Source organism: Lissotriton vulgaris, chromosome 3_1 (genome assembly GCF_964263255.1).
Source record: "Lissotriton vulgaris chromosome 3_1, aLisVul1.2, whole genome shotgun sequence".
NCBI classification, from domain to species: Eukaryota; Metazoa; Chordata; class Amphibia; order Caudata; family Salamandridae; genus Lissotriton; species Lissotriton vulgaris.
The window spans coordinates 237117980-237138266 of record NC_141689.1 but is presented as its reverse complement, the minus strand read 5'-3'; the positions used below and the strand labels follow the sequence as shown (position 1 = coordinate 237138266).

At 43.6% G+C, this 20287-nt stretch overlaps 1 protein-coding gene across 1 annotated transcript in view; it reads left to right on the top strand.

Moving 5' to 3' along the window:
- Nucleotides 1–20287, top strand: part of LOXHD1 (lipoxygenase homology PLAT domains 1) — a 1115079-nt gene that overhangs the window by 590843 nt on the left and 503949 nt on the right. The window contains exon 14 of the mRNA XM_086960347.1: nt 9114–9364. Within this exon, the coding sequence (XP_086816473.1) occupies nt 9114–9364 (251 nt within the window). The remainder of the gene's footprint in view (nt 1–9113; nt 9365–20287) is intronic.

The following is a 20287-nucleotide window of genomic DNA, read 5'->3' as shown; positions in this document are numbered from 1 at the left end:
AGGACCGGCACTGGTTCGTTTTCTTTTTCAGTTTCGGAGGGATGAGAAGAAGTGAGTTGGTGCTTCTCATAGTTCTGGATTTTTCTGCTTTTACTAGTTTGCTGTTTAGGTAGTCTGGGGATTGGGTGTGAAGGGCCTTATGTGTGATGCTGGCCAGTTTGTAAGTACATCTACCTTCCATGGGGAGCCAGTTGAGTGTGTTGCGGGCTGGTGAGATGTGTTCATATCTTTTTACACAGTTAAGAGTCGGGCTGCCATGTTAAGTACTGTCCTTAGTGGGGCTAGGTGAGCTTTTGGGGACACTGTTTGAATGGTGTTTCCATAGTCCAGTTTAGAAAGGACTAGGGATTGTACAATTGTCTTGAGATCATCCTGAGGAATGAAAGGTTTAATTTTCTTGAGGTGTTTAAGAGAGTACAGAGCACTTTTTGCAGAGTTCTTGATGTGGTCCTTAATTGACAAGCTCTTGTCCAGGGTAATGCCTAGTAACTTTACCGAGTCAGATAGGACGAGGGGGCAGTTTAGAGCATCAAGCTCCTTGAGTCAGTCTTGAATTGGTTGGTGGTTACTTTTCGGAGAGAACAGTATAAGTTCCGTTTTGTGTGGGTTCAGTTTTAAGTGGTTTGCATTTAACCAGTTTTGGATCTTGGTTAGCATGCCATTGAGGTGTCGGACATCACTGGGTGATTTGATTTTGTAGTAAATTTGTGTGTCCTCTGCATAAAGGTGGTATTGAACCCCTGCTTGTTTCAGAATATTTGCAAGGGGTTTCATGAAGAGATTGAGGAGGGATGGTGAGAGGATTGATCTTTGTGGGACTCCAAGTTTGACTCGAGTTGGTACAGAGAGGCAGGAGTTTAATCTGTTGCAAACGGTGCTAAAGGAAGGAAGTGAACCATTCTAGTACTGTGCCATTAATGCCAGAGTGCCTCTTCAGAGTCTCAAGTAGAGCTGGATGGTTTATTGTGTCGAATGCCGCTGATAAGTCAATTAGGATGAGGAGACAGGCCTCACCTTCATCTAAGGCTCTGCGGATATCATCTGAAATATTGAGCATCGCTGTTTCAGTGCTACAACCTTTTCTGAACCCCAATTGAAAGGTGTCAAGGAGGTTGAAGTCATCAATATGTTTGTTGAGTTGTTGGAGAACGCACTTCTCCAATTTTTTAGCTAGGAACAGAAAGTTGGAGATAGGTCTGAGGTTGTTGAGCTTGTTGGGGGTTGCCCCTGGTTTCTTGAGTATCGGTGTGATTTGTCCTAGTTGAAGGGAGTCTGGGACACAACCTGATTTGAGGGAGGATGATTTTTGTCCAGAAAGGGGCAATTACATAGTTGAGTTTGTTTTACTATTGTGGATCGGAGGGGTCCATAGTGTGGGAAGTAGGCTTTAAGCTTGCAATTATATACATCCATTGTATGTCTGACTCCATAGTGGCCTCTGTTAACCACCTGTGCCATTCCGCTGCCAGCGATTCTTCACACCTGTACATACAGGAACTGACTCTAAAGTGAACTTTAGTAACTTGCTGTGGTATGTATTACCCTCACCAACGACCCCGCCACCACCAGAACCAGCCTACACGAAGGGATGAAAGACCTCGCCGAGTGAATGAAGAACAGCCGCCTGAAACTGAACTCAGACAAGACGGAAGTCCTCATCCTGGGATCATCGCCCTTCGCCTGGGATGACTCCTGGTGGCCCCCTGCCCTGGGCACCACTCCCAAGCCAACGGACCACGCACGCAACCTGGGCTTCATCCTGGACTCCTCCCTCTCGATGACCAGACAAGTCAACGCCGTCTCCTCACCGTGCTTCAACACCATGCGTGTGCTCCGTAAGATCTTCCGATGGATCCCCACCGAGACCAGGAAGACCGTCACCCAGGCACTCGTCACCAGCCGACTGGACTACGGGAACACCCTCTACGCCGGAACCACAGCCAAACTTCAGAAAAGACTCCAACACATCCAGAACGCCTCCGCACGACTCATCCTGGACATCCCCCGACACAGCCACATCTCTGGCCACCTGAGAGACCTACACTGGCTCCCCATCAGCAAGAGGATCACATTCAGGCTCCTCACCCACGCACACAAGGCGCTCCACGACCTAGGCCCCAAGTGCCTCAACGACCGCCTGACCTTCTACACGCCCAGCTACAATCGACCAGCCTCGCCCTCGCCGTCGTACGATGCATCCGCAGAGCCACCACCGGAGGAAGATCCTTCTCCTACCTGGCAGCCAAAACTTGAACTCCCTCCCCATCCACCTTTGACTGACCCAGGACTATCTCTCCTTCAGGAAACAACTCAAGACCTGGCTGTTCGAGCAGTAATGCACCTCTCTCCCCCAGCGCCTTGAGACCCTTCCGGGTAAGTAGCGCGCTATACAAATGTCATGATTGATTGATTACATTTATTAACATTTAGAGCCAGATGTATGAAGCCTACTTGCAGTCACAACCAGCCCAATGGGCAGAATGAACTATTTGCAATCGCAAAAATGCTTTTTCTAATGTATAAAACCGAACTTGCAATTTGGTAACACATTACTGAATTGCGATTTTGGTTTGGGACTTAATGCTGATTGAGAATTTGGAAGGGGCATGTTTAGGGTGTCCCATCCAAATACTGAATATGAGTGGTATGCATTAATATTTTGGTATTGAAATGCATTTGCAAAACAATTATATTTTACCGACCCCTCGAAAAGAGGTGGTAACCCCCAAGGGACCCTTTCCACTATGTGAATTTGAAAATCATGAAATTAGAGTCATAGGTCAGTTTAAAATTGATGTTTGGCAAGATATGAATGGTGTTTGTTGGATATAGATGGTAAATATATTTTACAAAGGCTTCTGTTTACATTTGCAACAAGGCTTGACAAATGGAGCTATCTGCCACTCTCAATGACTGGCAGAATAGCCATGCTTAAAGTGGTTGCAATTCCGCACCATATAACTATGTTTGCCAACTTGCTGTGGCCTGTTATCAACCAGTGGCGGCTTGTCTCGAGGGGTGTCAGGACAGGGCCCTACCACTGGTGAGCAGTCACATTTACACTGCATTTTTTTGCAGTCTTCATGACAACAGCAGAGCCAAACCCTAGGCCTTTTCAGGCTCCACGGATGAGTAAAGGAGGGGTGGGGGTCTGAGAGGGCTCAGCCACGATCCATCTACCAAGTGCTATTGAAGAAGACAGCACTCTGCAAATGGATGCTTTAATTGTGCTTGTGGGAGGGCGTACTACAGTTTTATCCTGTTCCACAAGCGCAATCCATATTTAGCAAACATAGTGCGCATGCCTCAGGCATGCCTGCCTATCTGATAATACAGGGCTGTCAGTGCATCCCAGTGGCCGACTGAAATCCACAGGGAGCAGCAGGGCAGGATCCCAAACCTTGTCCCAGCTTCTGAAAGATCAGAGGCTGCGGGAGGACTTCAGGCGGGTATTTCTCTCTTTGACCCTCCCTCTGCTGCCCTGTTTGGCTCCTCTATCATGCCTCACCGGCTCCTATTTCTGGCACCAGCTTTCTGCTCTGCTGCTGCCAAGGAGGATTGGAGACCCACCAGTAAAGGACACGAGGTAAGTAATGTTTCCACTGTTGCTTTGTGCTAGTGAGAGGGTGAGTGAATGAGCATGACTTTGAGAGTGAGTGTACATGTCTGTGAGAGTGAGTGTCAATGAGGGAGAGTGTGAGTGGGTGTGAGTGTGAGAGTGACAGTGACAGTGAATGAGAGAATGAAAGAGTGAGTGAATGGTTAGGAGAGTGAATTGGCGAGAGTGAATGGGTGAGAGTTTGTGTGTGAGAGTGATTGTGAGTGAAAGTGGAGGAGAAATAGTATGTTTGTGCATGTGTGCGTGAGTCAGTTAACGTGTGGCTGAATGTGTGGGGGTGTGTTATGCGTGCGGGTGTGAAGCATTATCTGACACTCTAGAGGTAATGACTGGCTCCTGGTGATATCCATGGTAAAATGCTGCTACTGGTATATTGGAAGTAATTATTGGCTTTAAGCAAGTCAGCTATGGTAGTTAAAGGGCAAGCACAAATAGCAAAATCACCTTTTAGAGGGGTAGATACGGAGCGCACACCAGAATAGTGCATGTGAAGCAAGTTACGACAAATATATAAGAGATTTGTGCTGTTTTTTGTTTTTTCTTCAATAGGAATCCAAAAAGAGGAACCCATTCCAATCAAGGGTACTAGTGTCCTTTATGCATGCCAGATATATGTTGCATACTGTATTTTGTCCTGACTAAATAAGTTACATGTGACTGAAATAAAAAAGAATAGGTTCCGGGGCATAATAATTATAAAGTAGTGATGAAAGCCCTGGACCTTTGGGCCTTCTTGAGGTAGGGCTGAAACATGTTGACATTTGCAGGCCCGGTGTAGGGCCATTACCTCTGCAGACACCCCACTACACAATGTTTAATTAAACCAGGAACAACGTGAATAAAAGGGATACCTTTGGTGTTTCAAGGAATTTTTATTTTAAGACCCCGGCAGGAAAACTTATCCAAAGTGCTCCCCGAAATATGGTCAAGTCCATTCTGGTTTTTAGGGACCAAGATGAGACCTGTTGATGAAGCATGACACCAACAGGGTGTGTGAGGGTCTACCTTACAACTTAATGTGATGTCCTGGTTACGGGTACATCTTCACTTGACATATATTAGGGTTCCTTCATGATCTGCAGGAGGATCAACCAGTATGTTTAGGATACCTTTTGTGTCTTCTTATTACCAGGGAGGGCGCATCCTCTACGTCCTCCATCTCATCCCCTCTAGGACTCCGGATTACATTCCTGAGCCTTCGGGTTTTTGGATTTCTAGTATAGACAAGGTGCTCATCCAACCCTTTACCTCTCCACTGAGCTCACAGAGCGATGGTCAAGTGATTGACAATTGCAATGCATTCTATTTGGACGCTAACAGGACAACTCTAGCCAAATTGCAAGTGGTGCAAAATTCAGCGGCAAGGCTGCCATTAGATATCCCAAAATTTACGTCAGTCTCAAACGGATTGTGTAAACTTCACTGGCTACCTGTACAGAAGTGTGTCACCTTTAAAGCTGTGTGTATTCCTCATAAAGCACTGTATTGTGCTAGTCAGGGGGAAGTAAAACTATGTTCCAATGGTACTCCCCTAATAGACTTCTCTGATTGGCAGCCCATAATTTAGTGGTCATCCCCAGAGTTCGGAGGAAGAAATGGGGAGGCAGAGCTTTTTCGGTTGCGGCTGCCAAGATCTGGAATTCCCTCCCTCTCATTTGACCAGTATGAAACGGCATACTCCTTTTAAGGAGGCCTTAAAAACCTGGCTCTTCTCTCTGTAACTTGGCCTGGGCAATGGGCAAGTGTACTCTCATGATTAGCTCTCAGCGCCTTGACGCTTTTGGCATTGCTGCACTACATACATCTATATCATTCATGAGTGAGTAAGAATGAGAATGAGAATGAGAGAATGTGGGAGTGAGTGGAGTAAGAGTGGGTGGGAGTGACTGCGAGTAACTGTAAGGCAATGTGAAGGAGTTAGAGTAATGGTGTGTAAGTGAGAATTAATTAATGAGAATAAGAATGAGCAAGTGAATAGAGGTGAGCATGAGTGAGCGAGAGTGTGTGTGAGTGTGTTACGCCTATGAGTGTGAGTCTGCCGTACGAAAACACCCCCTTCTTTCCCTAGAACCTTTCTGGAAGAAAATGGGATTACTGGCTGGTAATGCAGCAATGTCAAAGGTGACCTACCACCACTCGGAGACGCCATGCCAAAATTCAGGCATTAACATGCTGACTGTCATTCTTGATGTATGGGAGACACTCATGGCAAATTATGAAGGACCAGCTTCTTTCTGTTTGAGAGACATGGGGCCAGATGTACCCCCTGCAAAATAGTGCCTCGCATATTGCGACTAATTTGCAACTCGCAATTTGCGAGGCACTATTTGGCTTGTAAAACAGTGTGATTAACATTATTTGCGATTCCCAATGGGGTCGCAAATTGCGAGGATCATGAATATTAAATAGCCTCACGCAGTTTGTGAGCCCATTGAGAATGACAGGCCCTCCCAGGGATGGTGGCCTGCTGGGCTCAGCAGCCCACCATGTCTGGGACTGCTTTTTTAAATAAAGCAGTTTTTTTAATGCAGCCTGTTTTCCCTAAAAGAAAACAGGATGCATTTTTTTTTTTTTTTTTTTTTTTTTTTTTTAGTGAAAGGTTTTCATTTCATTTTTTAAGGGCAGCTAGTGGTCCCTGGGACCACTGCCTGCTCTTAAAACATATTTTTAGAGACACTCACAAAGTGGAAGGGGTCCCCTGTGTTCCAAATTGCGACTGCATTATCACGCTCCTGAAGAGGGTGGTAATTTGCGAGTGTTTTGCAACCACAATTGCGGTCACAAAACATTCATACAATGCTTTGCGGATGCAATTGCGGATAGCAAATTGCAATTCCTAAATAGCGAGTTGCAAATTAATTGCAACTCGCTATTTTGGTACTATACATGGCCCTGGGCCGTTTTGCAAGCACAAACAGGTCGCAAAGCTGTTCGCGCATGCAATTTAGGGTCGTACATCTGGCCCATGGTGCTGTTGCTTCAAAGAAGGAAGAAATAAAGTAAGATGGTGGAACTGGGAGTCTGTAAATTAGAACGCGCTTGAAGGAAACGCATGGTGATTCTTTAATTGTAAGGGCTAACGATGTATCCCCAGAAATAGGGACATTTTGTATATAGAAGCCTCAAGTTTTTCTTTAAAAATACAAGCAAGTCCCCCCTGCCTCATTTGTGTTATTTATAAAGATATTTAATAAGGTAGCTAGAGGGAACCGCTAGCAAAAGCTTGGAGTGGTGTCAATCTTAAATCATGTTTCTGTGATAAATATACAATCTAGTTTATGTTCCCTGATGAATTAATTTATATTTCGCCATGATGTTTAGTAAGCGACCTTGCAATCAGAAGACCCCAATTAAGGTTAGGCAACTTGTCAGCCGACCCACTAATAATCCGATTTCCGGCAGAATCTCCGTGCCTGGCCAGTCCAGGCAGAGACGGGTGCAAACGGGTTTGACTTTGACATGCCATTGGCTCACCTGCGGAGCAGACATGCCGTATTCAGTCTTATGATCCCACCATTGGTCCACTGGTCATAAAAACTAGACTGCAATGTAGATGAAGAATCCAGGATGATGCACCTCCCAAGATGGCACCCAACCTGCCTACTATCACCTTATAGGGTTTAGGAAAATAAAAATCCTGATCCGCCTTCTAGAAGAGCAGAGTGCCCTAATAGATACACTTTGGTATTTTATGCAGTGTGAAAAAGCAGCCCCAGAAATTAGGCTGCCCGCAGCCCACGCAGGGGCCCCCATAGAAGGGCGGCCACCTTAGTGCCACATGAGGGCACAAACCTGACAGGGCTAGTGTTTAGCGCTACTGCGTCATTTCTGGCGTGCAAGTGGGCTACGGTGACCAGACGTCCCGGATTTGCCCACACAGTCCCGGTTTTTCACCAGCTGCCCCGACAGATTTCGGCAATTTTGACTAATGTCCCGGTTTTTTGAGAGGATCGACTGAAAACAGAGGGAGACACTTTTTTGATTGTTCTAAAGCTGTACTAGCAATTTTATTAAAAGGCTTGATGCTGCGTGCAGAAATTACATTTGATTTATTTTCGTAAAGCATCTTCTGTTATCCTATGTTGATGAGAGCCGTCATTCTGCGCCATTTTATGGATGTCAAATTGTAGTCCCTCTTCTCTTTTATCAAAATGTCCCGGTTTTTGGTTCTCAAGATCAGGTCACCCTAGAGTGGGTGGGCAGGTATATCGGCAGGTATATCTACCTCCCCCGCCCAGCTGGCAATTCTTTTCATACAGGACCCTGGAGGAACGACAGCACCCCGTTAGTCCTTCAGGCGGTTGTAAACCTGAGCAACCGGGGGCTTGCCTGGATAAGCTCCGCCCCCACAAGGGCGTGAGTAAATGGGTGGACTGATGGTCAACAGGATGTAAGGGGTAATCCCCCAAAATGGTTAGCACCAATAGGTTATGCCACAGTGCAATTTGGCTCATCGGGTGGGCAGGCAGCGTAGGGCCTACCTGCTCTTGGATCGCCCGTAAATTGACCCACCATGTTGGCATATTTCTTATGCAAAATAAACCTGCAGCAATGTTTTCTCCAACAAGCAATGTGGCTTGTGTGTTTTTATTATGGCATTGCTGTGTTTGTGGGTTGGGTGTGTAGCCGATATTGGCACTAAGAGTTTATCTTAAAGAGCCCACAACACTGCAGTAAATAAAGGTAAAAGGCAATGAAGGTACGAGCTCCAAAAACTAAAACCTATGAAAAGTAATTTTTGCAGAAACATGGTTCCCTTGTCCAGGACAGAAGTTGCGGTAGACAAGCTATCTGCTCTTTTTGTAAATAAAAACAATTATTATCCCTGAGGGGGTTGCACATTAATCTTGGGTGGAGTCCAAAATATATGTGTAGATACTTTCAGGTGAGCAATTTTCCACGAAGTGTACTATGAGACCTATACGACGTGGGCCTCCTGTGATGGGCAAACGACATGGGCCTCCTGTGATGGGCAAACTTCGACTTCTTCAGTATCGATAAAAAAGACACCCAGACATTTCCACACTTGTTCTAGCAAACTTGTCATGGTCCCCGAGGCAGTCAACCAAAATGACAATCTGAGGCATGGGTGAAAAGCAAATAGCCATCCATAATTGGGGTGCAGTGGGCTCCATGACCTCAAAGCACTGGTGCCGCTGCACCTGCTGCACTAATAACAGCTACGCCCTTATTGTACAACATGTCCAGGAATTCAGAGTCACGTGGTGGGCAGGAGGGATGGGAAATGATATCTCTGATGTGTCATCTAGTGGATATACCTTGTCTCTTACATACCTTAGTCATTATAAGGGCCACGTTTTGGGCTAATAATACGCTCCAGCACAATTACACCGAAACAAAAAAAATATTAAATATAAATCCTTGTATACAATCCCACTTTGTTTTAAGAATTGGTAAAAATACTTACGCCTCAACTATTTGTAGACTTTACTAGAACACGTTCTAATGCCAGATTCCTGCATCAATGTTTCAGGTATTGTGTATAATGTTTCCATCGTTACTGGAGACGTCAGAGGGGCAGGCACTAACTCCAAGATACACATCATCCTTCATGGGTCCAAGGGTCTGAAGAACAGCGGCAAAATATTCCTGGAGGGCGGTGAATTTGAACGCGCAAGGACTGACCTGTTCAGCATCGAGATCGCTGCCCTCCTCAGCCCGCTGAGCCGCATCACCATCGGCCATGACAATGGCGGGGTCAGTTCTGGCTGGTACTGTGAGAAGGTGAGTGTGCCAGAGACCTTCCATTGCTTGTACGCGAGTGGGCACAGTGCTTGAATTGGAAGCCTTGAAGTGCGGGTACTCACTATTCCAGGGTACCTGTTTGTTAGTGAAAGTGCCCTTACTAATGGACCTCTGCTGAAAAGTACAGGCACTCTCTCTTTAAGATTAATGAAGTGCAGGCACCTGACAGTAGCTGCCCATGTAAGCCACTGAGTACACCTATGCCATAGAGTACCATGGAAATGGAAATAGTTAGAGTAGTAAAACTGTATGATTTGATCGCAAAATAACTTGGGGTAAAAAAGAGCAAAATTGCACCGGGTTTTGTGCCTGTTGTACTTGAGAGAGAAAACTTGGAGCTAATGACTGAACTCACACTATAATTATGTTGATATATTCTAATATTTTATTACTTTTTATATCATCTTTTTTTATAGAAAGTGTTTTTTGTCTTATTATAAATTAGTACATACAAAAATCCAATACATATGGCATAATGTATATGACAAATAACAGACAGTTCAAATAATTTATAAAATACAGAAGTGCATTCCCATTTCAATGCTTTTTGGCGTGAGCCTTCTTCAGGAAGTCTGTATTCATGCACAATTATATTGACTTGTAATGAATAGGCAAAGTAGAAAACTGGAATCCGTGGTTCTATCGGTAATGGAAGTCACCAAAACTGTAGTGCAGAATGCCTAATGTTTACTCTGGTAAGGGCCTATCTTTTTCCAGTAGGTGAACCGTGCACTTGTGGAGGATAATGGTGGATAAAAAACAGTGACGACGCCCAATCGGAATTACTTGATAAGACGATGTGTTCTAACCGAACAAGAGGTTCTGGTAGAGTTGAGGAGGACTACGATTCGTCATATTTACAGAGTGTGCTCCATTAGTGAACGGATGGCTGGATACATGGCGCGGGCGAAATAATACTTAGGCCTTTATTTGGGAATAAGTGGTTGCTACTCTTATTTGCACGAAGTGAGCACTGCCTCTCCTTGGTTGCTGCTCAGTAGTGGAATGCCATGTGCCAGGACACCATTTTGGGAATCAATTTACCTTCATAAAGATATGCGATCAAAATCAAACCAACATTCCTGAATCTATGGATTAGAAATGGGAATTAGGTCAGTACATATATGAAGTGTTTGGTAAAATGATTTATTTAGGAATCTGGTGGTCAAAAAAACAGATCTAAGATAGAGAGAGAATACGACTGTTATTCATGTGCCCTCTTTCCAGACGCATTACATCCAAAAACAACAAATAGAGAGTGGACTATCTCTGAGATGGGAAGATGACTATTGGATTTCCATCAACTGCCCTTCATGGCCAGTGTCATCATTTGGAATTCCAGCTACCCTGTCACAGCACCCCATTCAATCAGGAGATGACACTGTGATCTAGAAGTATGAACCAGATAGCCAAAAAACCAGAAAAGCCATCGTAATATGACAGTCAGCCTATAGTCTTACATACACAGGCCGAATACAGTGCAGTGCAAAAACTAGTGAGAGATTAAAAAGGATATGGCGGCAAACCAGAAACGTTATTAGAGTTTGCTTCCAAATCTATTAAAAAGAATGCAGGTACGGCTTTCAACAAATATGCCGCAGATTTTGGTCAACTAGTTTCAGCCAAATTGGGCAGTTTGTCCTGGCTTTCTTCAGGACCTTCTCAAATTTATAGCTACTGCAATGAGTGAAAATAAAAACACAATCATAATGTGCACACTTGTGAACATTCGAAATACCTCCATATAGGAAGGGTGAATTCCACACCTAAAGAGGAGAAAAAACCAATGTTATGTCAAAATAAACTAAGAATAACAACACGACACAAGCCTCTATCTTATTCTGTAAATACAGGAACAGTTGCACTCACCTGTCCCGTATGAGGTCTTGGCCTCACCTCACCTGGTACAGACTCAGGTTTAAGGATACCCCGCCCTATGAAGAGAACAATTAAAAACTCTCTATGTACAAAATTAGTGAAAATTAATAAACAGCAAGAGCATTGGTACTGATTGCTCAATGGTCTACGTCCTGTCCAAAGCCCCTTTCAGAGTGCCTCCAAATCATTTACAATGGTCTTCAAAGGTATTATTAATAGTCTAACCTGAGATGTTGCAATGACCTAATAGTCCGAAGGGCTGCAGAGCTATATACGAATTTAAAAATGTAAATGTTTAGCATGCATTGTCTCATCCACTGGAACCGGACAAATGGAAAGACCTGTTTACTATGCTAATGAAGATCATTTCCATATATGTCATCTGTACTTAAAAGTGGTGAAGACGTCACTCACAAATAGCTATTTCCACGACCTTTCCATGCTGACCGTTAGTGGGTAGTAAACTGAATGTCAGCTTCACCCTGAGTGGTTTACAAGAGCGTGCCTCAAAAGTAAAGAAAAACGACCATCAGTACTCAAATGCTACTCATATCTACTCCATTTCGGAGCGAACTTATTACAGGGCAAGCTTGGAATCTTTGAAAAAACATAACTCACAACTCACTCCAACTAAACTGTCTACGAGCATTAGTATTATGCGACCTCCCTGTGTTGGACACTGGCGATGCACTTACCTTCCTAGATCTCTATAGTATTGCCTATATTGAGTAAGCTATGTCATTTGGAAAACGCCGCAGCTTACCTCTCCATCGGTGCCTTGGTCCTACTTCCGAGTCAGTGGGAGGTACCGAGCACCAGGAGAAAGCCATTTTGTAGTGTAGTTCCTAGTTTCCCACTAGGCCCTGCGCATTGGAATAACATAAACAGTAGTATCGACGTGGAACTGCGTATATTCCAGGCCTCCACTGACTATGCTAAACTTAATTGGGTGTGTTACCAACTAGCTCAGAGGTCACTGGAAACTTTCTTCTCTGCATGGGAAGTGATCAGCTTCCCTGGCACAGACAAGAAGGGATTCAGCTTTCCAACAACCGTGCAACATGACAACTTTGCTCCTCAGATCAAGAGTCAATCTCTAGGGTCGTGTGAAACAATAGACAGGTATTTCACTCAGTCAGTTTAGTGCAGTTTACTTTCACGAGATGTAGAGAATAGAGAGACGGGCGTTTGTCAATAAAGGGTTAACATTTATTGAACAGTCTTTCTTCTCGTACAAGAGAAATGTATTGCCACAATTGCAAGACTTGTTATTATAAAAAGTACGTACAGTAAGATAAGGATTGCGAAATAGAACTGTAAAAGCATTGATATGGTTTCTTAGCCATACAATGGTTTAAAAGTAATAAAACATATATACAGTCATATATACATTAGGCTAAAATACTCAACTGGTGCTTCTAACTACGCCTACCCCAGTGTGCCTGACCTAAGCCTAACATGTGGAAGGGGAGTAAGTAAGTAGCTTTAAGTTAAGTTGGTTTTGCCAAGGTTTTTGCTTCAAGAATTCTCGTCTAAGGGTTTAGTCAACACCATACCACTGAATAGAATGATGGAAGTCTGGTATTTCCTTCAGGGGGCACTCGATATCCCAGTCACCCGCGAGGGCAGATCGGAAACGCTGGAGCTGGATTTCTCTGCAGGAGAAAGGCAGCGGCTCTTCTTCAGCGCGTCGGGAGGAGGAGGCGGGGGACAGCGTCCACGGCAGCTGGAATCTGCTAGGCTCTTCGCAGAGGGACGGCTGTTCAGCTCCTAAGCTTACTGCACCATCGTTCGCGCTTTAGCAGCGATAATGGTATCAGTAGCTTCACCACCAAGGGGCAACAGCAGCAGCGTACTGCCTGCAGCAGCAATGGGATGCACAACAGGGTGCACGGCAGCTTACAGCACGACAGCTTTCAGCTCACAGCTCACATTGCTTAAGGCAACGTTGGTAATATTTATACCTGACAGGTGCCGGGTTTGACGCAAGTTTGCTGGACATAAGACGTCAATTAAAGATGTCACTAGGAAGTGATAGCTATCAGTTGCTCATTAGAGCTCCATTACTAATCAAAACACAGCAAGCGGGGATTTCCAGGTTTGCTGAGTTTTTATCTTGTTGAAGAACTCGGAGTGTTAATCTAGGAATATCAGATAGTGACTTCTGCTCTGTCATTGCACTAATTGGTTGCAAAGGAAGTGGCAGAGAACTATGCTGGAATGTGGCTCTGTTCGTGTGAGGCCAGAGATAACTTTTCTGAAAATCGCACTTGAACGGTTATGCCAATATAGGGAATAAATGGATTTATAGCCGAATAGGGGCATAAGGTCGCAGTATCGATCAGGAACCTAGATAAACACGCAACACCCACTCCACGTTTTCATGTCCATCAAATTACTAAAACTAGAGCAATTAGATGCATGTGTAACATTGCCCACCCCAAAATACATAAATGCATTCGAAATAGGCGTATTTGTAATACGTGAAATTTAGGTACTGTACGTTTTTGAAGCATAGAAATCATTCTAAAATTATTGCATATGAAATCAATGAACGATTATGCAAAAAGAATTACACATGAAGTATCTCTGACAGAAGAAGGGCGAGATAAATCATCACATATAAATGCATTGTAATAACATGTGCTAGAGGCTGATGTAATGATATGTCTCTAGATGTGATTTTAGAAATAGAAGTTTGAAGCTTCTGTTCTCTAAGAATAGTTTTTACGTTAAGCAAAGAATTGTTCATGCCAAAAAAAGGAAGGTGAATATTAAAAATGTCCAATTCAAAAGAATTATTGCTTGAACGGGGAAAAATAGAGTTCCAAAGCTTTTGGCAGTTTTTGTTGATCAAAACTGAAGGCCGAATTCAGAGTTCATGGGAACGCTGTGTGTCGGAAAGCTTCTCCAAAAGTTATTGTTTCTGTACGGGTGAGAACATCGTATCAGACAGGCTCTCAAAGAATTGGTCTACAAAATCAGGTGACAGTTCAACCAAATTCGATAGTGCTGTAACTTGGCAGGTGTAAGAATGATTGCTGTCATCATAGTCGGGAGCAGCAATGCTCACAGATGGTCGTACCTGGGTGATGTTGCTTTTGTCACTCGCTCCACTGTTACCACCTAGTCGTAGTACAGGTGTCTCCACGAATGCCGTCATCAGGATTGGTAACCGCTGGGGACAACACAATGCGTGAGCCGTTATTGGACTGAGCAAAGTATCGACGTCCATTGGTACTGCTGATGGAAGTGAAAGACAGATGTCCAACACGCATTCATCGCCGCAAAGCATACATCTTAGTACCGGTAAGATACAGTTCTGCCATATAGGTCTGAATGAAAGGAACCAGGTCATGTTTAGATCTCTCAGCCTGGCCAATCCAAGGACGTTAGTTATCCTGTCCCGGTAGCGCATTGCTAGGATTGTCTCTTCCATTCCCATGGGAGCTATGTCTGAGTTTTGGCTTGCCATAACGAAGCAGGAGGGTCAAAAATAAAATCCCTGCGACGAGTCCCAAAAATAATGGTATGCCGCCAAAAACAGAGTGTACAAAATTAGGAACGATTCCCAAAATTGCCTGGAAAGGTGTTAGCAGTCCCGTAAAGACTGTCTTAAATATGCCTGGGATGCTTGTTGCACTAGACATGTTAAGGAGTTGGCTCAACATTTCTACGAAATGCACGGGGCAATTTGTTGATAAAAGGTCATGAACTTCAGTAGCTGTCCTTGCAACTAGAAGATCATACGTCTCTTTTGATGACGTTATAGGCACTGTTGCCTGTAAAAGTACAGATTTCATTTTGCTTAATGTATCAATTCGTATAGAATAGAGATTCAGACGAGGCCAGATGGGAGTCACTGTGTCTGCAGGCCCACTCGGGAACAATGCTTGCATACAGCATTTGACCATGGATGTTACTCTTACTAGATAACTTTTCCCTGGCACAAGGCCACAACATCTGTGATCCGTTCTAAGAATGTAACTCCCGTTTGCGAGCTGCATAAAGAAGGGCTCTATCTGAGTTGCAGGTGTGACAAGCTGGTGGCATGAAAGGTTGTTAGAATTTCCATCACATGCTCCGTGTAAATTAATACCCTGACACAAAAGTATACCGCTTAGTGAATGTTTACAGTTCTCACCACTAAGAAATACATTTTTGTCGCTGTCACTATAGCAAGAATGTGTGTATGGTAATTTCCATTCAGATTTTACATATCCTTTACCCAATTGTTCATACTGGCCAGCAGGTATGTACTCAAGGCACTTTTTAAATCGGAAAGTTGTTATCGGAATTGTGATAATTCCGTGTATTATCCATTCAATGACAGGACTCTCTGACATTGTCAATGGTAATCTCTCAAGTTTTTCGATGCTCAGGATTGTATAGTCTGCTCCTTTCTGTGCCAAACTGATCTGTTTATCAGTAAGGTTAAAAATGGAAAATAATGACGTTGTGTTGATTAAACGCCAAGGCACATAGCCTGAACGAAGATTTTGAAGCGTCCAACATAATTCTATAATAGAACGTAATTGAGATTGGCCATGTTGTAACATTAGCAAGTCTCTATCTATCACATCAAAGGCAGATGATACAATATTGTCCAACGAATATATTCTGGAAGACAGAGTCATTAACCCATTGTCTACCACAGAAAGTGATTTCTCCAAATTAATACGATCAATTTCTCGTATTTTCTCAGCAGTTTCAATTTGTTTTACTTTCCAAGCCTCGTTGTAAGCAGCATAGATACTGGTCGCTATGAAACGCTTTTGACGCTGTTTGCGTGGTCCAAGAATGAAATCGCGCAAATCAGCACCATCTTTTAGTAAAGACAAGTGTTGCTTAATTTCAGCCAGTGTGGATGTTGTTAGCCATTCAAGGCAGAGTTTCCCTACACTGTATGTTGTTATTATCCCTGGATGTTGTCTCTGGGAATATCTCGGGTCTAGTCTGGTCATTTTTAACCCCTGTGTTTTATTCAGGAATCTATCTTGACAGCTGTTTGTGTCAATAGGCCAGATTAACCACTTTTTCCAATCAGGATGTGATCGGTTAAAATGTAAAATTTGTGACACGTCTAACTCAATATCTGCAGTCATATTTTCTGGTATTGGCTTTGGAATAGACAGTGTTTTAAGGTCTTTGATCTTAGCTAGGCCAAGACAGGATGTTTGGTGTATTGTGTCATTTAAAAACAACATTTGTTCTGGTATCATGCAGGTTCTAAATAGTGCTTCAATGCCCTGTACCTGCCAATCTTTTGTACCCCAAATGGTTTTCGTTTCAATATTATTTTTCCAATAATCAAAACCAAATGTCATCATTTTGTCATAAAATGCTTCTGAATATATCAATTTAGAATTTGTCAGCATTATTTTCATTCCTGTTTTATCTAACAGTTTGTAATAAAACGTTTCTGCATTACTGGTGTTAAAACCTGAAAAGTATTTGAATTTCTCAAAAAATGCTTAAGAACTGCTTTTAGGTGGTGTAGCACAATGTTCCCATTGATTATACATAAAAACATTTCTAGGCTGTGCAGATTTATGCAAGTAATGATCACCATAGTGTGTGTAACAGAATAACTGCTCATAACTAGATGAACCTTGTAAATAATCATGATCTGTGAATCTAGCTGACATTACTAAATCAGACATCATGTCATTAATACTGTTAAAGTCCCAATCATCAGAGAATGTACTAGGCGTTACAAAGTCACTTAAGGAAACCTTCAGTTGATGAGGATACTTCAGGATTTCGACCGGACCATAGATCTCATAGTCTGTTTTCTCCCATACTACCCCACCAGGTATTGGAATTGCTGTGACATTTACTGTTGACAGTTCTCTTTTCTTCACATGGGATGATCTGTGTGGTTTCAGGACTAGGTTGATGTTCTGACTTGCTGTGTCCATTGTAATATATTTTCCTTCAATGAATTTTCCCAAGCAAAGTACCATGATGAGCCAAAGCAGGAGGAAAAATACACCTAGACCGAACCAGAACTCTAACCAAGGTGAAATAAGGTAGATTTCTTTTAGTTGATGAAAGAGTTCCGTTGCTTTTTCTTTAAAAGTCTTTTTTGTTTCTGGCATCACTTCGGGGTCGTTTTGATCTTCAGAGAAGTTGTCGAAGTTGATGAAATAACCAGAGGCAGTTCTGTCAATTGATGGGATTGTTCTTTCAATCTGTCTCTCCGTAGCACTTTCTGATGCCACGTTAGTGTAGACTGGTGTTGTTTCTTGACGAACTGTTTCAATCTGTGTCTCAAGAGGCACGAGTTCCATGGCATTATTGCATAGTCCTTCATTGTGCACTGCAGGCTGATCGAATATGATTAGTCTTTCAGTTTGAACCTCTTGGATTGTTGCAAGTTTGGGTATTCTGTTGTTTCTTGGGAGTCCACTGGGCCTACTATTGATTATAGGCCACATGCTTGTGGTTTTACCAGGTCGATGGACACGACTCTGTTCTCCTTTTTACCAGCAAGGGGCGGTAGCAAAACTGATCTTGTTCCGGTGACTGCCAAGACAGGTACTGCTTTTCTGTAAGAAGGCCCAAATTCCTTCTTAACCGCGATCTTTTCTCTGACTAGATCCCCAATCTTTGGAATCCAGACAGGCCTTGCTGGGGCTGTTGCTGGTGGTGCCTCGTCAGTGGTATTTGGCTGTTGCTTTAACTTTATGTTGCTTAATGATTTTCTTGTTTCATTCAGTTCCTGTAAAACAGCCAAACGATCCTTTACATCAAAGTGTGTTGTTTCTTCTTGTACCACTGACATCTGACTATCGAGGTCCTGAATACGCATTCTAATTCCGAGCAATAGTTCGTATGGGCTGAAACCTTTTAGAGAATTTCTTGGCATGTTGTTAAGACTAGTCTGGACACTTATTAAATGTTTGACCCACCCAGCGCCTGAACCTAATACCTTCGCTGTTATAGATTGCTTTATGTCACAGTTTTTTCTTTCTACCACACTGTTCCCTTCGGGGTGCGACGGACAAGAATACCGCAACCCAATTCCCATGCTAGCCATGGCCTCCTTATAAGCTCGAGAGCTGAAAGCAGGACCCTGGTCAGAATGGAACGTGGTAATTGCGTATGTGCCGATAAAGACTCGCAAATCTTTTATAACCGTTCTAGCGTCAGCCGAGCGCTGGAGGCCTCATTTTTTAAGTGTGTTAAGTCTTAACTATTAATAGGACGCAGGATGGGGTGTAGGCAGCGTTACGCTCTTTCTGATCGGTAGCCGGTAGCAAGGTTCACTACTGCGATCCCTATTACAGTTTTCACAGTTGTTTGCATATATTTGGTGTTCTACACTCATTCCCGGCCACCAGTATACTGATTGTAATTCAGTCAGTGATTCCTTGATCTCTCTGTGCCTAGGACCCAAACCCATATGTGCGTCTGCTATTAAAAATATTCTCCTGTTCGTGTTTGGAATTACTCTGTCCCCCACTCCAGGGATTCGAGCAAAAGGAACGGAGTTTGCATCGATTACGTATGCATAATTGAGTGGATAGTTTACGGGTAGTGCTGCATGTAGTAAATGAAGTGAAGACCACAGATGCAGCAATAAGGGTTTATTGCAGAGAAGCAGAAAGAAGCAACCTCAACACAAGCTGGCCAGGCACAAACTGTCACCAGCTAGAACCCTAGAAGGAGACAGAGCCATATACATTCTGGAATGGATGACACAGGTAAGAACTGTGGTGGAGTAAAGGAAATAAAAGAAGGATAAATATACAACACATCTCCTCTCGTAGAATAAAACAAAAGAAAAGAAAAGAAACTTAACTCAAAAGAATGTGCATGTCATTGAAAAGAAACTTAGCGCAAAACTACAGGAGAATTCCTAAAGTAAAAGCAAAAATGGAGGCATCATAGAACAATAAGCATTCAAACACAAATAAGTATACGCAATGAGAACATCATACAATAAAACACAAGTAATAATAAGCAATGAAACCATCACAACTAATAGGCATTGAAAGGAACACACGTCACCCCTCTAAAGAACTAATCACAACAGAAATCATTCAAATAAGTAGGTGGCCTGTGGCTCCTTTGAGGTCTGATGGCAGGCAAAGAGGGACTTGAAGAAGTAATGGGGTTGGGATTAGAATCAGTCACGGAGTTGGGAACGAGATCAGCAGTGGAATTGGGAAGAGACACAGCAGGATCAGGAGCATCCCCTCCACCATCACCCCTAGCCAAGACATTAACAGGAGCAGGAACCACAGGGCCCGGATCTGGAGAAGGAACAAGCATGAACCCTGAGGGGGAAAGATCCTGGACAGGAAAAGGAACAGGAACAGAACTGGAACCAACTACAGGACTAACGCCACCTTTCTGATAGAGGGCAACCCTCCTTAAGTTCCATTTCTCCCCATTGGAGAGAACAACATAGTGGGGATAGACCATCTTAACGAGAAAAGGGCCACGGAACTTGGACAAACCACCAGAAACACGACCAGACTTCACCTTGACAAGATCACCTTTCGCAATTTTACTAGCAACAACCTTGGTGGAGGGTCCATCACCATCACAAGACTTGCGAGAGGAGACCCTTTGAAGCCGACCTGCAGAACTACACCTAGAAGCAACCTTACCGGAAGGAAGAACAGAGCCCTTACAAGAAGGCTTGGGGACCACACTGGAAAAGTCACCTGAAAGCGACTGACAGACCAAATTTTTGAGCCAAGAGGGAATGAGTTTGGTGCTGGGAACCCTGCCCCTCATCATCTCAAAAGGGGATCTGGAGTGGGAACCATGAAGAGTGGTACAATACGCATAAACCATTTCACTAACAAGGGAAGGGACAGAAGAACCACCCGAGAGGGCCATTTGAACGGTGCCTTTCACCAATCTATTAAGGCGTTCACAGAGACCATTACCCTGAGGGTTGTAGAGGGAGGTCCTATGGTGGGAAATTCCGCAACCAGACAAAAAGGCTTGCATCTCATGCGAAACCAACTGTGTGCCATTGTCGGTTATAAGAACATTAGGGAAACC